Source organism: Rhinatrema bivittatum, chromosome 7, assembly GCF_901001135.1.
Source record: "Rhinatrema bivittatum chromosome 7, aRhiBiv1.1, whole genome shotgun sequence".
Taxonomy (NCBI): Eukaryota; Metazoa; Chordata; class Amphibia; order Gymnophiona; family Rhinatrematidae; genus Rhinatrema; species Rhinatrema bivittatum.
The window spans coordinates 108,658,345-108,672,710 of record NC_042621.1 but is presented as its reverse complement, the minus strand read 5'-3'; the positions used below and the strand labels follow the sequence as shown (position 1 = coordinate 108,672,710).

At 47.0% G+C, this 14,366-nt stretch overlaps 1 protein-coding gene across 1 annotated transcript in view; it reads right to left on the bottom strand.

The window, feature by feature from the left end:
- Positions 1 to 14,366, bottom strand: part of SF3B3 (splicing factor 3b subunit 3) — a 247,983-nt gene that overhangs the window by 108,358 nt on the left and 125,259 nt on the right. Inside the window, exon 16 of the mRNA XM_029608907.1 lies at positions 6,716 to 6,838. Within this exon, the coding sequence (XP_029464767.1) occupies positions 6,716 to 6,838 (123 nt within the window). The remainder of the gene's footprint in view (positions 1 to 6,715; positions 6,839 to 14,366) is intronic.

Sequence of the window (14,366 nt, the reverse complement as noted above, 5' to 3'; positions counted from 1 at the left end):
TTCAAAAACGTCCAAACTTTCAAAACTTACAAACTATGAAAAAATACTCTGCTATAAGTATCAGAATGAGCGGATGACTCTCCCCCTCAACAGAATGGGCGGGTTCTGGACTGATCTGTGGTACTACAGGAATGAAAATTAGCAGGTAAGAACCAATTTTCCTTTCCCTGTACATATCCTACTCAGGGTAGGACATGGAGAGTCCCGCTTGCAGAACACTTCTGCCAAAAGATGGGGAGCCCCACATCCAGATGATAGTGTCTAGCAAAAGTATGTAGCGATTTCCAAGTTGCTGCTCTGCAAATCTCCTGTGGAGAAACAAACTGAGCCTCCACCCACAAGGATTGCGCAGAATGAGCACGCAATCCATCTGGAACCAGACGACCATGAATAATGTAAGTGGAACCAATAGCCTCCTTAAGCCAATGAGCAATAGAAGTCTTAGAAGCCTGAAAACCCCTCTTCAGACTGCTCCATAGAATAAAAAGGTGGTCTGACCTCCTGAAGTCATTCGTCACTTTAAGATACCTCAGCAAAGCTCTTCTCACATCTAACAACTTGAGCTCCCTCACATGAGGCCCAGACGCGTCCACTGTAGGAAAGGCTGGAAGTTCCACTGTCTGATTGACGTGAAACGCCGACACCACTTTCGGCAAAAAGGAAGGTACCGTCTTCGAGACCCCCGAATCTGAAATTTGAAGAAATGGGTCACGACATGACAGAGCCTGCAACTCCGAAATCCTCCTAGCCGAACATATGGCCACCAGAAAAACCACCTTAATTGTCAAGTCCTTCAGTGTCTCTCACCGGAGGGGTTCACAAGGAGCCTCACACAAGCCCTCAAAAACAAGATTAAAATTCCAGGATGGACAAACCTGCCGAAGCAGAGGATGCAAATTCTTTGCCCCCTAAGGAACTGAATAACGTCCAGTTGTGCAGAAATAAAAGACCCATCTACCTTGCCATGAAGACAACCTAGTGCTGCCACTTGAACTAAGAGAGCCGAGAGACAAGCCTTTGGCAAAGCTTTCTTGCAGGAAGGACAAAATGTCAGCTACTGAAGACCTGAGAGGGTGAATGCCTTTCGTGGAGCACCAGGAGTCAAATACCTTCCATACCCTTTCGTAGGAAATATTAGAAGATCTTCTCCTGGCTTGCAACAATGTAGTAATGACCACCTCTGGATAACCCCTATGTCTCAAATGCCGCCTCTCAAAAGCCATGCCACTAGACAAAAGTGAGCAGCCTGGTCAGAAAATATGGGTCCCTGACACAGAAGACCCTCCAGATGACCAAACCGAATCAGCCTGTCCACAGCCAAGTTGACCAGATCCACAAACCACGGACACAGAGGCCATTCTGGAACCACCAATACCACTTCTTCCTGATGCTTTTCCATTTGACACAACACTTTGCCCACAAGCAGCCAGGGAGGACAGACAAAGTAGGACCCTCCACGGCCAAGGCAGAACAAGAGCATCGATGCCCTCAGCCCCGTGCTCTTGCCTCTGACTGAAAAAGCAAAAAGGCCTTGGCATTCAGATAAGTCGCTATTAAGTCCTCATGGGGAGAGTCCTACCGCTTGCGAATCAGCTGCATCGCTGACTCCGACAATTCCCACGCGCCTGGATCCAACACTGTGCAAATCAAGTAATGCGCTTGAACATTTTTGACCCCGGCTATGTGGGTTCCCGCTATCCGCTCAAGGTGCTACTCTGCCCAAAGAATTAACTCTTCTGCTTCACAGGCTACTGCTTGACTCTTGGCTCTGCCCTGAAGATTGATAAAAGCACTGCCATCGCATTGCCCGAGAGAACCCTCACTGACCGGCCTCTCACCAAAGGTAGAAATTCCTGCAAGGCTGAGCGAACTGCTCTGGTCTCTAGCCAGTTGATAGAACACACAGACTCTTTCACGGATCATCCATCCTGAGCTGATTGGTGCTGACACACTGCTCCCCAACCAGAGAGACTGGCATCCGTAGTAACTACCACCCAATCCAGAACTTCGAGGTCCACACCCCGAATGAAATTGGAAGTTAGAAGCCACCAATCTCCCGTGCGACGTCCTCAAGTGGCAATAGGAGCTGAAACTCCACCGAAACCAAATTCCATAGAGCCAAAAGTGCCCTCTGCAACGGTCTCATGTGAGCAAAGGCCCACGGCACTAACTCTATGGTTGAGACCAAAGAGCTCAAACCTTACAAATAATCCCATACTTAGGACACCTGCAACTGCAGCAACCGCCAAATCTGCCCCTGCAACTTCAGAACATGCTCCTCAGAGGTACACTTTGCCGACTAGAGTATTGAACCAAGTCCCCAGGTACTTCAGGGAGTGCATCAGTAACCGGTGACTATTCGCCATATTCACTACCCAAGCTAGCGAATGGCAGATGCGAAGAACCATTTGAACCAACTGGCAATAAAGAACCTCCAACTTCGCCCTGATAAGCCAGTCGTCCAGATATGGATGAACCAAAATTCCTTCTTTCTGAAGCATCGCTGCCACCAACACCATCACCTTTGTGAAGGTACATGGCGCCGTGGCCAATCCGAAAGGAAGGGCCTGAAATTGAAAACGTTGCCCAGAATCATGAATTTCAGGAAACACACTGCGAGTCCTGATGAATGGGAATGTGCAGATAGGCCTCTGTGAGATCCAGAGATGCTAGAAACTCTCCTTTGCGAACTGCTGCAATCACCGACCTTAAGGTTTCCATTCGAAAACGCGGAACCTTTAGAGCTGCATTTACTTTCTTTAAATCTAAAATTGGTCGGAAAGTACCTTCCTTCTTTGGAACCACAAAGTAAATGGAATATCTTCCCCTGTGAACCTCTTCGCGGGGAACTGGAATCACTGTGCAGTTGGTCCAGCATCTCTTGAACTACTACCTGTTAGTCCAAGGAACCACCCAGGGAAACTAGAAACAAATCACGGACGGGATGAGCAAATTCTAAAGGGTAGCCGTCCTTTACGACACTGAGAACCACTGGTCCTGAGTAATTCTGGCCCACTCCTGTAAAACCGCAATAGGCAACCTCCTATAATAGGACAACGGAGTGGACCAGCCTCGCATCATTTTGAAGACTTAAGCCCGGATGCACCCCCCCTTGTGGCCCTTGGAAAGGTTTTCGGGCACCCTGAAAGGATTGATTCCAGGACTGTCCCCGAAGGGGAAACTGTCTCTGAAGCCCAGCCGCCGCTCTTGGAGGATGAGTCCTATCTACCTGAAAATGGGAACACACCTGAAAAATCATCTTGCCCTTGGGCTTATCCTCTGGCAAACTAAGGACCTTATTAACCCCAAGAGACTACATCAATTGCTTGAGTCCTTACCAACAAAGGTCGACCCTTGAAAGGCAGTGAGCCTATTTGCTCCTTGGAGGAGACATCCGCTGCCCAGTTACACAACCAAAGCAACCTTCTGGTGGAAATCGAAGATGCCTTAATCCAAGAGAAGGTACGAACCAAATCATACAGAGCATCCACTCCATAAGCAACCGCCGCCTCAACTCTCAGCCCTGTCTGCCTCCTCACCTGAGTTGGGCAGGCCTTCTTGCATCTGCTGGATCCAGCGGAGACAAGCACGTTGCATAAAACTGGTACAAATAGCTGCATGCAAACCCAGAGCCGAAATCTCAAAAATCCTCTTGAGGTGTACCCTCCATCCAACTTGCGATCCTGAGCGTCCTTTAACGCCGCGGAGTCTCACAGGGATGATAGTCCTCTTAGTAACCGCAGTATCAACTTTAGGGAGTGCAAATAGTTCCAGCGCCTGCTCCGGAAATGGATAAAGCTTTGTCATGGCCCTTCCCACCTTTTAATCCAGAATCGGGGACTCCCCATTCTGCTCCACCAGCTTCTTTACTGACTTGTGATACAGGAAGGCTGTCGGGGGACCCCACATCCCATCCAGGACCGGATCTGCCCCCTCCAAATCAGGGTCCTGGGGGATCTTAACCCCCAGAATCTGAAAAGCCAAAGGTAGCAAGGCATCAAGTTCTTCTCTTCTAAAAAGACGTAACTACCTTCGGGTCATCCCCTTCAGGAACTGGGTCTAATGGATCATCATCTTGACCAGCACTTCCGGCCACAGGGTCTACAGAAATATCAAGGCCCAGAACCTCCTCTGTCCCCACGGGATCCTCGCCCGACTCATCGGACCCATCTTCCCCTGGGCCAGAACCCAAGGGGAGACCCAGCAATCTCTGCACTGGAGAAACCAGTTGTCTCCCAGAGTGAATCTGTTTTGGGCCTAATGTATGCCCCTGAAATAGCTGGGCAAGCCAGGACCACAAATTCCTAGCCACACAAGCTGCTTGGCCAGATAAGCCTCATGCAACAGCAGCACAAAATTTGTAGAGAAAGGCCTAAAAACTCCAGACCCCCGCAGGGAAGAAGCAAGAACCTGGTATTCATAAGGCCTCTTTCCTCCTCAAAATGCCCCTGATCGCGGCTGGAGATCGAACGGGCCAGAGACAAGCATGGGGGAGCATCCCTCCCCCAGCAGTACGGGAACGGCAGACAGTGAATCCAAGAAGGCCGCCGTGCCCATACTACTCGGGAAAGGATCAGCACCTCGGTAAGGGCCCTGGAGCGACGCTGAAACAGGAGCAGGAAACTTCCAACGCTGCTTCGCAGGAGGAGAACAACTGGACGAACCCTCCCCACCCTCGAAGCACAGCCCAAGCAGACTAAGCCATGACTGCGTCGAGCCGCAGCCCATCGTGCTCGGATAGAAGCTGCCTGCAGCTGTGCCCGAAGCCAAAGAAAAAAGCAAGATCAAAAATTAACCTACTTCAGATGAGGAGGAAGCCGCCCGCACAGCAGAGCCGTGCACTTGCCTTCAGATCTTTGCCTTTTGTTTTTTACCTTTTTTTTTTTTAAACTATACTCAACACCCAAACTGAGGCAAACAGTCTAAAAAGAAAAGACTGCCTCAGAAACAAAGGGATATCTGGAGCCTACAGCTGCCTGAGCAGCCTCGTGAAGGGGAGGGATCTGGACCACCAGATTTATAACCAACGGGTGCACGGTACAAGCACACACAAGGGTCACCAACCCCCGGCTCGTCTGCCTCAACTGGAAAGGGAAGAACCCACCAGGATTTATAAACCCCGGGAGGAAGGCTCAAAAAGAAAAAAATTGCCTAGACTGCAGAACTGCAGGTTTTGCACCCATCTACCATCTGCTGGAGACAGAGAAATTCTGAGGAACTGCAGGTGGCACATGTGGTTAAGTAGCAGTGTCGGTAAAACTTTCTCTTTCTCTATCTGCTAGAAGGGAGGCAAAACACAGGAGTCTGGACTGATCTGGGTACGTACAGGGAAGGTAAAGTTTCAATGCCAATCAACCACACTGAAGTAAGAAACTTACATATAGTGCTAAAATACGTATCTAATGAAATGCTTGGACTGAAGAGAGACTAAGAACAGCTGAGAAGGTCAGACTTTGAAAAGAGAAGATGTGGAGAAATGTGCTTCTCAGGAGAATGAAATGCATCATCATACATGCAAAAAAAAATAAAAATTGAGGGCCACCCCCACACATGGCAGCAGCTAGGTGCAAAGTCCCATGGATGTCTATAAAAGCATTCTAGGTTATCACAGCTTTCTAGGAAATGCTCTGCTTCGTTGCTGTTGGATGATGTGACATGTGGCTGACATCTTGCATGTCCCATGGAAAATATTAGCATTGAGTGCAATATGATTTCTGTATTAATGTATGGTAGGTATATGGCCCAGTTGTTGGCATGCCGTATTATTGTAAGTGTTGCCAGGGTCTGAATCAATGGCCTCAAGATCCTGAGTTCAGGTATTAACTTACTGAACCACAGAGCTGAAGAAAAAATGTTGGCTCCAAATAGTGACTGACTTTTCCTCCAAAACCTTCAAGGAACTTTGATTGGGCCAAGAAAGAACATAACCACACTGTGGGGCTAGATATAAATCCTGCATATTCAGGGCCCTATACTGGCACAAAAAGCATCCTAGGATTTCCTCCTGTAATTCTGCCTAATTCTCAGCTTTCTCAGTGTTTGCCTTTGACATCAGTTCTTTACCTATTGCCTAGACTTTTTGCCTGGGGGTTTTCCTGGGTCTCCCTATCGCATAGATAATGTAATCTATTTAAGCCTCACCCTGGATCACTAGGCCTCAACTTGATCAGAAGCTCCTGAATGATTACATACATCTTGGACTTAAAGGTACCTGTTTGATACTTCCTTGGTTGTGTTAATGTATTCAATGTGCTTATAAAAACTCTGTTTAAAGTGAACTTAAGATAAGGCTTAGGCTTATTAGACTATGTTAGTGCTTCAGCAAAAGAAATTTTCATCTACCTTTCTAACATATTAAATTCACAGTACCCATGGTTACATCTCACCTTTGTTTCCCCATCTCATTCTGAATAAAGTTCAAATCCCTCACTACATCTCTCCAACCTGCCCACTGCAGATTTCACACTTCATGTCCTCTTCTTTTCATTAATACTCATCCCCCACATGAACAGCTTAAGATCTTTGCTCTAACAAATCACAAAAAAACATTGCTCCCTTTGACTCAAGGAGAAAAGGGAACATTTTACATTCCCATAAACATATCTTCTTTTTGGTAGTGGTGTTTGCGGTCATCTCTTTAGCTTCCATTCTTTGGTCATCATGGCTATTCAACGAACAGTCAGATCCTGTCTCTGCCGTAACTGCAGTTACTTACCGCTTCTTGGCCTTGCATTCTGACTCTGAACAGCTTCACTGGCCGTGAGCCCAAATATCGTGTTCTGGTATCAGACAGATCGCCGGTAACTGGATCCAGGACTGTTCGCAGCAACACTCCGTTCTTTACAATGGCAAGGAAGAAAAGAAGCATTGAATATTACTGTACACAATACAGGTAGAACTCAGAGTAAGAGCATGTGCAGGGAACCCATGATCTGAAGATCCACTGCAATATATCACAAGCCTTTTTGATGGTGTGTACTTTATTGGTCTCTCTTATGGTAGTATATAACCTTGTTCTGTACTATTTATAATGTTTTACTAAAGCAATACGCAACTCTTTCAAAAGGCCAATATTTCAGAATACATGCATCAAGTAAGCATTTTCCCAGTTAAAACATATGGGTAAAGTTTAGCAAAGGCATTGAAGACGACTAGCACTATAGCATTTGGGGAAAGGGCTAGGGAGGCAGGGTTGTAAGCTGGGTTTAAGATACATTTAAAAGAGATGTGTGTGGTGTGATGTCTGTGTGTGGTGGTGGTAGGGGGTGTACAATACTGAAACAGCAGGGGAATACTGCAAAAGAGTTTGTGTATAGTGATAGAACTAGGTAAAGTGAAAATTTACCCAGTCGCTGCCTACAGAGTGTATAATGTTACCATTACAGCATTCAATCTTAGGCTTTCATAAGCCCTTAAATACAGCAACTCCACTTTTAATCAACAAAACCTAAGATGCATTTTAATGAAGGAAACAACCTCTCTCACCCCCAAAATTGAATCAAATTTCCTCTGTCAATACAATAGTTTGTTGTAGTTCAAAATACTTCCATTTTTCACACACAATTAAAAAATTGCATACTAAAGGACATTTTTGTACTATATTGCATGATCAAAGCCTTTATTCTCTTCCTAGATCACATGCTGATCACATAAAGCACTTGTGTCACAAGCTGTACAAAGCTGTTTTTGTTTGAGCATTTCGTTCAGCAGGATACAGCTGTGGTACCACTCAGTGTTCTCACCCAGCAATAGCACTTTTAATAAACAGGCACATTTTAAAATGGTGCAGAAAACATTGAATCTGCGATTTGCACTTTGTGATGCAGTTTGCTGTTACCAGTGCAAAGGCTGTGGAGTCTTTCGCCAGGAGACTGATAGTGTTTGTCTAACAACTTGCAACATTGCCCCCACAATTTGGGTCTTCTCATGGAAAACACAAAATGGCTGCATGACATGCCAAGACAGATATTACATTGCTCTCAAACCAGTGAGCACAAAAGGATATGACCCTACTCCTGCAGAAATAAACCAAGGGCTCCTCTATGTTGTATTGTAGCAATTCTGTTCATCGTGGATTATCAGGAATAGGAAAATTGGTTCTTACCTGCTAATTTTCAATCTTGTAATATCACAGATCAGTCCAGACAAGTGGTTTATGCATCCCTACTAGCAGATGGAGGCAGAGAACAAAAGTCTGAGGCACTGCTACTTAAACGAGCACCTGCAGTCCCTCAGTATTGACCTATATCCCAAGCCAAAGATTAGTTCTTAAAAAACCCCTCCTAGGGCTAACAGGGAACTAGAGGTTGGGATCCCCAGAACTGGAGTATTCTTATATGTCCATTAAACACAAAAACAGTCTTGACATCAACATATGCTCAAACTGCAAAACATCCTTGAAAACATGGTACACCGGCTATCAGGAAATTAAGTCTTTCGGCAATGATGGGGTGAGCTACTGGACTAATCTGTGGTATTACAGGAACGAAAATTAGCAGGTAAGAACAACTTTTCCTTTCCTGTTCATACCCAGATCAGTCCACACAAGTGGGATGTACTCAAGCACCCCTATAACTGGGAGGAAACCCGAAAGACCTGAACGAAGAACACGCTCACCAACAGATGCCTTGTCCTGCGCCCAGATGTCCAAACGGTAAAGCTTGGTGAATGTATAAATTGAAGACCACACCATAGCTCTACAAATTTCCTGAGAAGACAACTGACTCCCTGCCCAGGAGGTTGCCCGCGCTCTCGTAGAATGCGTCTTCAGACCCACTGGAACGACCCTTACAAATATGGCCTCCTTCAACCAATGAGGACTCGAGACTTTAGAAGCCTTATCCCTTTTCTTCATGCCACCAAGCAACACCAAAAAGGTAATCTGATTGCCAAAAACTACTGGTAATCTTCAGATACTGCACAGAATCCAACAATGCAGCTTGCTATTCTGAGAGGTATCCTTAAGACCACTCCGGAAGACCTGAAGATCCACGGTCTGATGAATATGAAAAAAAACGACACCATCTTCAGTAAGAAAGAGGGGATCGTTTGCAACGATACCCCATCATTATAGTTATGAAAAAAAGGATCTCTGCAAGACAGCACTTATAGTTCTGAAATCCTTCTGGCCAAACATATGGCCACCAGAAACCCTGTCTTCAAAGTCGCTCTTCTTAAAGGTTCAAAAGGAGCATCACATAGCCCTCGCAGAACTAAACTGAAGTCCAATCCAGGCATAACTTTTGAACTGGAAGGTGCAAATGCCTAACTCCCTTCAAGACCCAAACCACCACAGGATGCAAGGCCAAAAAAGTCCCCCGCAACATGCCCCTAAGAAGAACCCAAGGCGAACACCTGAATACGGAACAAGCTATAGGTCAATGCTTAGACAACCCCTGCTGCAATAAAAAGGCGAAGATGGGAGGAATATCCCCAGCCAGAGGATCCAATCAATGTTGCAGACTCCACGACTGGGTTGGCACTAAGTGACTATTCGCTACATCTACCACCCAAGCCAGCGACCGCAAGGAGTTAAAAAGCTCATTGTAGTGACCAAAGGCGGCACTCCTGCGACTTCATCGAATGAGTCAATCATCCAGACTGCCGCAATCACCACCATTACTTTCGTGGAGATTCATGGAGTCGTGGCCAAGCTGAAAGGAAGAGCCTGGAAGCAGAAATGCTGTCCCATACCATGAAATGAAGAAATTTCTGATGGTCCTTCTGAATGGAAATCTGGAGGTACGTTTCTGTCAGCGGGACAACCAGAGAAACACTACATAGTGTAGACAGCTCCTATCATCTCCAGAACCCCCTGATCTGTCATTTTCTTGGACCACTCCTCGTAGAAAGAAGGTCAATCTCCCTCTGACAGTCTCCACGGAGAAGGTGACTAGACTGACCTCATTGCGATGCCTCATTTCCTCCGGCCCCTTGACCGGAATTATTGTGGCCAGGCCTAGGTATCCTCCAAAAGAACTGCTGCCATCCCGAGCCTTGCGAGGAAAAAGAAGCATTCCTGTGAGGACGGCATCTCCTTGCATTTCTGACATGAGCACGTGATGGAACAGTTCTCTTGCCATTCTTTCTATCTTCCAGTGTCCACAGAGCTGTGACTTAGGGCCCTCCGAGCTGTCACCGCAGAACTCATATTCCTGGTGAAGGCCTACCAAACCATACAGCTCATCTGCCACATAGGCCGCCTTGCTTTCCAAGTGGGCTGCATGCCTAGAATTGGCAGAAGAAACAGTGACTTTCTCCTGCAACTTCTGCATCCACTAAAAGCAGGCTGGATGCATCCAGCTACTGCAAATAGCCGCTGGAAGACAAGGCCACCAGCTCGAACCTCTCCAACCTCTGGTCCAAAGCATCCTTGAATGCCACTGACCCCCTTACAAGAACGGAAGTCTTCTTGGCCACTGTCGGCAGCCTCAGGAGCTCCAAGCTCTCCTCTGGAAAAGGATAAAACTTTGCCATTGCCTTCCAGAGGAGTTCACTCCCAGAGTACCAGCTTCCTCAGCATTAGTCACAGGAACACATCTCCGGGGAACCCTGCAGCCCCTCCAGGACCGGGATCCCTCTTCATTGTTAAAACCCTCATACGTGACCGTAATGCACCATTCACCCAAAACCTGAGGGATGAAAGGGGGTACACCTCTGTCCAGAACGAGCAAGCCCCTCTAGGGACATCCTTTTCCCATCAGGGTCTCCTCCAGAACAGACAGAGGTCCTGTCCGCATCTGGAACACCATTCCTCAGATACGCCCCAGTGTACCTCACAAGCACCTCCTGAGGAGCATCAGAATCCAAGGTCCCCTTCCTGTCGAAGAAGGTCCCTTCAACATTGCCTAACCCCCCCCCCCCCCCCCCCCCCCCCCCCCCCCCCCCCCCCCCCCCCAGGGCCTAAACGATGAAGAAAAAACTGCCTGACGTCCCTGTGGCTACTTCCGCTGGGTGCCAGCCTTGTGAATGAGTGGCCTTTCTTCCTCCTGCTCCCCGCCAGGCCAAACATGCCAAATGCAGGAGCAGGACAAAGGGCGCAGAGATGGACTCAGATTCCCTGGAGAAAACCAGCTACCATCTCCTCCGCCAGCTCCCACCACATGAACCTGGGCATCAGAAGAAATGTGAACCCACAGGAACCATGGAAGTGGGGAACCTCTGAACTTCCCTGAACCATTCAGTCTCCTAACACGAGGAAACCAACATGGCCACCGCTGACTCCGCATCCATGAAGCATGCAAAAATCGGAGAAATCGTCTCTCCTCAGTCTCTAAGAGCCTCCTTCGCCCCTGGAGATGCCATTGGGGTAGAGTAATGCTGCATTAAGGCACAAACGCCTTCCACACAGGCCAGAATGAATGTTTTCTGCCATCGGAGAAGAGTGAGACTGCATTAAGGCGCAAATGCCTTCCACACAGGCCAGACCAAATGTTTTCCATGGTCCACAGCCAGCATTACGCTGTCATGCGCTCCACACAAGCACGTCGCTCAAATATCACATTGCCTGACCGAGCCCTCCTGGAACCTGGGCAGAGTGCGGCTGGATTAAGGTGTGAAAGCCTTGCCCCTCAGGCCAGATAAGATGTTTGCTGCGATGTACGGTCAGCGACATGCTTCTGTGCACCCCTCCACACGCACACCACCCAAAACTTCATAGCGATCTCAACGAGCCCTCCTAGACACAGCACAGAGTACAGCTGCAAAAAGGCATGAACACCTCACCCCGCAGACCTGACAGGATGTTTGCTGCGGCCTGTGTCATGCATTTTGCGTGCTTTACACATGCATGCAGAATAGACCTCCCAGTGCCTCGCTGAGTCCTCCTGGACCCCAGGCTCAGGACCATGGGCAGCGGGTCTGCAGCCGCGGCCCCTGATGAGCTGGAAGCCCTCTTGCCCTTTGCTAATCCAGCAGAGTTCCCACCTCCGCAGCCAGTTCAGAGACAGCAAGAACAAGCCTAGCCGACCAGAGCCTGCAGGCCCTGTCCGCAGCCAATCTTGATTTCGGCGCCATCCCCAAAGCAGGAAACAACCTCGGCTCAAGCATGTGCAACCCAAATGGCGCACGGTCTAACGAAAGTCAGGCCGCAATCACGGCTGAAAATGCAGTTCCGCGCTGCTGCCCCGCCTGAGCAGCGCACAGGAAATCCTGTGGCCGCACCCGCGGCAGACACGCTGCACCCAGCCAGCCCAAACGATACCGAAAAAACAACTTCCCTTTTGATCCCCGGGACCCCAGGGAAGGGGGCAAGCAAGCAAGCAAGTTCCCCTCCGGGGAAAAAACAACAAGCTCCTCAGCTTCTTTTTCCTACTGACCCCAGCAGCACCAGCTGCCGAAATGCCATGGTTGCCAAGCCACCAAACACAGTCTCCCGATCAAGCTTCTCTCTCTTTTTTTTTTTTTAAAACTTAATTGAAAAATAACAAAAGGATTGCTTCCCTGATCCAAAGACTCTGGCTATCAAGGCCTCAGGAAGCAGCGGGTGAACACAGACAGAGGTTTCCAACCCCCCAGACACATGGCTCAACTTGAGGGATGGTCCACAAAGGTACCTAGCACCTCAGGGAGCCCAAACTCAAACTTCTCCAATTTCTTTTTTCTTTTGTCAGACTGCAGGTATGTATCTCTACCATCTGCTGGAGACAGAGAAATACTGAGGGACTGCAAGTGGCACTCTCGGTTATGGAGCAGTGCCTCAAAGTTTTGTTCTCTGCCTCCATCTGCTGGTAGGGATGCATAAAGCACTTGTTTGGACTGATCTGGGTATGAACAGGAACCAACTTTATCCCATTTCTCTTCTAGAAATTCTGCCAAAAGAAAAATGCTATTGTTTTACTTTTGTGGTTTACCAACACATGAAAACCCTTCCCAGGCCCTAATCCGCTGCTGGCTCTTCCCTCCCTTCTGGATCCTGATTTGCTGTTGACATTTCCTCATCCCTCTCTTTCAAGCTGCTGCTTCTGCCACTGCCTCCTCTCCCCCCACCCCCCCCTTACCTCCACCCCAAACTTGCCAACAGGCACCATCCTTTTTCTCCCCTGATCAATCTACAACAGCAGGCAATTTCACAATGGTGTTGGCAAATGCTGGCAATTTTGCATTCTTTGTGCTTTTGCCTGCTTGCAATAAAGCTACGTCCTTACCTTGGTTTAGCACTCTTTCATTTGATATCCTTTCACCAGGTCTCATTCCAATTATGTCTACCTCTTCAATCAGTGCTATACATTCTAATTCTCCCATCTTACTTTTTAGATTTCTGGCATTAGCATACAGACATTTCAAGGTATGCTTTTATTTGTATATAAAACTTTCCTAGCAGGGATAATTTGGAATTTTTTTTTACTTAACCTATTTTTTTGTACTTAATAGGCACATGGGTTACTTTTGTTTTTATTGGAACCTCTCTATTGGGATGCTCTAGCTCTCCTGTTATTTTAATATCCTTTGATGAGACCTCCCTCTGAACCACGCATTGCTGAGTGACTATAGCCTTCCCCCCATGTTATAGTTTAAAAGCTGCTCTCTCTCTTTTTTTTTAAAGGTTAGTGTCAGAAGCCTGGCTCCACTCTGGTTAAGGTGGAACCCATTCTTTTGGAAAAGTCTCCCTCTTCCCCAAAATGTTGCCCAATTCCTAACAAAACTAAAGGCCTCTTCCCTGCATTATCATCTCAGCCATGCAATAATACTATGGCATTCATCTTGCCATGTCATGACATGTCATGCTTTCAAAAGCATCCATCAAACATACACTGAAATTTCTTTTTAAAGGATTTGGACATTAGCCTTTTGTCAAATAAGCTGAAAGTTCAAATAGCAGCCAAATTGGCTATTTAAATAAATAGAGGAAGCATTGAGATACTATATTTTTCAAGAAGCACATGGTTTCTATTTTTCCTGTAGCAGCACTGGACTTGAATCTCATTTTAAATGCCTTAATGAGTTCTCACTTTAAGCCTTCTGGTCTCTTTAACAGTTTATATTTTTCATCTAGTCCAGTAGTTTTTTCTAGTAGTCGTCAGTTCAGCTAGAAGAATAAACAAACAAATGTACTGTGTCTGTTTACTTGATTTATCTCTCAAAGTGGCTCTTGGGTTAGTTCCTTCATTTGCTCCAAAGGTAAATTCTTCTTTTCATATCAATAGGAAAATTAGTTCTGGACTGGTCTGTGGGATTCAAGGAAAGCAAAATTACCTACCAGCAGATCGAGACAGAGAAGAATAGCTTTACTGTACAGAGTGCCACCTAAAGTCGCTCAGTATAAACTGTAACCAAGCTAAGAAAAATCAATTAACTCATTTACACTTGAAGCAGGAGATGGTAAAACTATCAGTAACCTTGTTTCCAACTGAAAAATTCCCTACAAG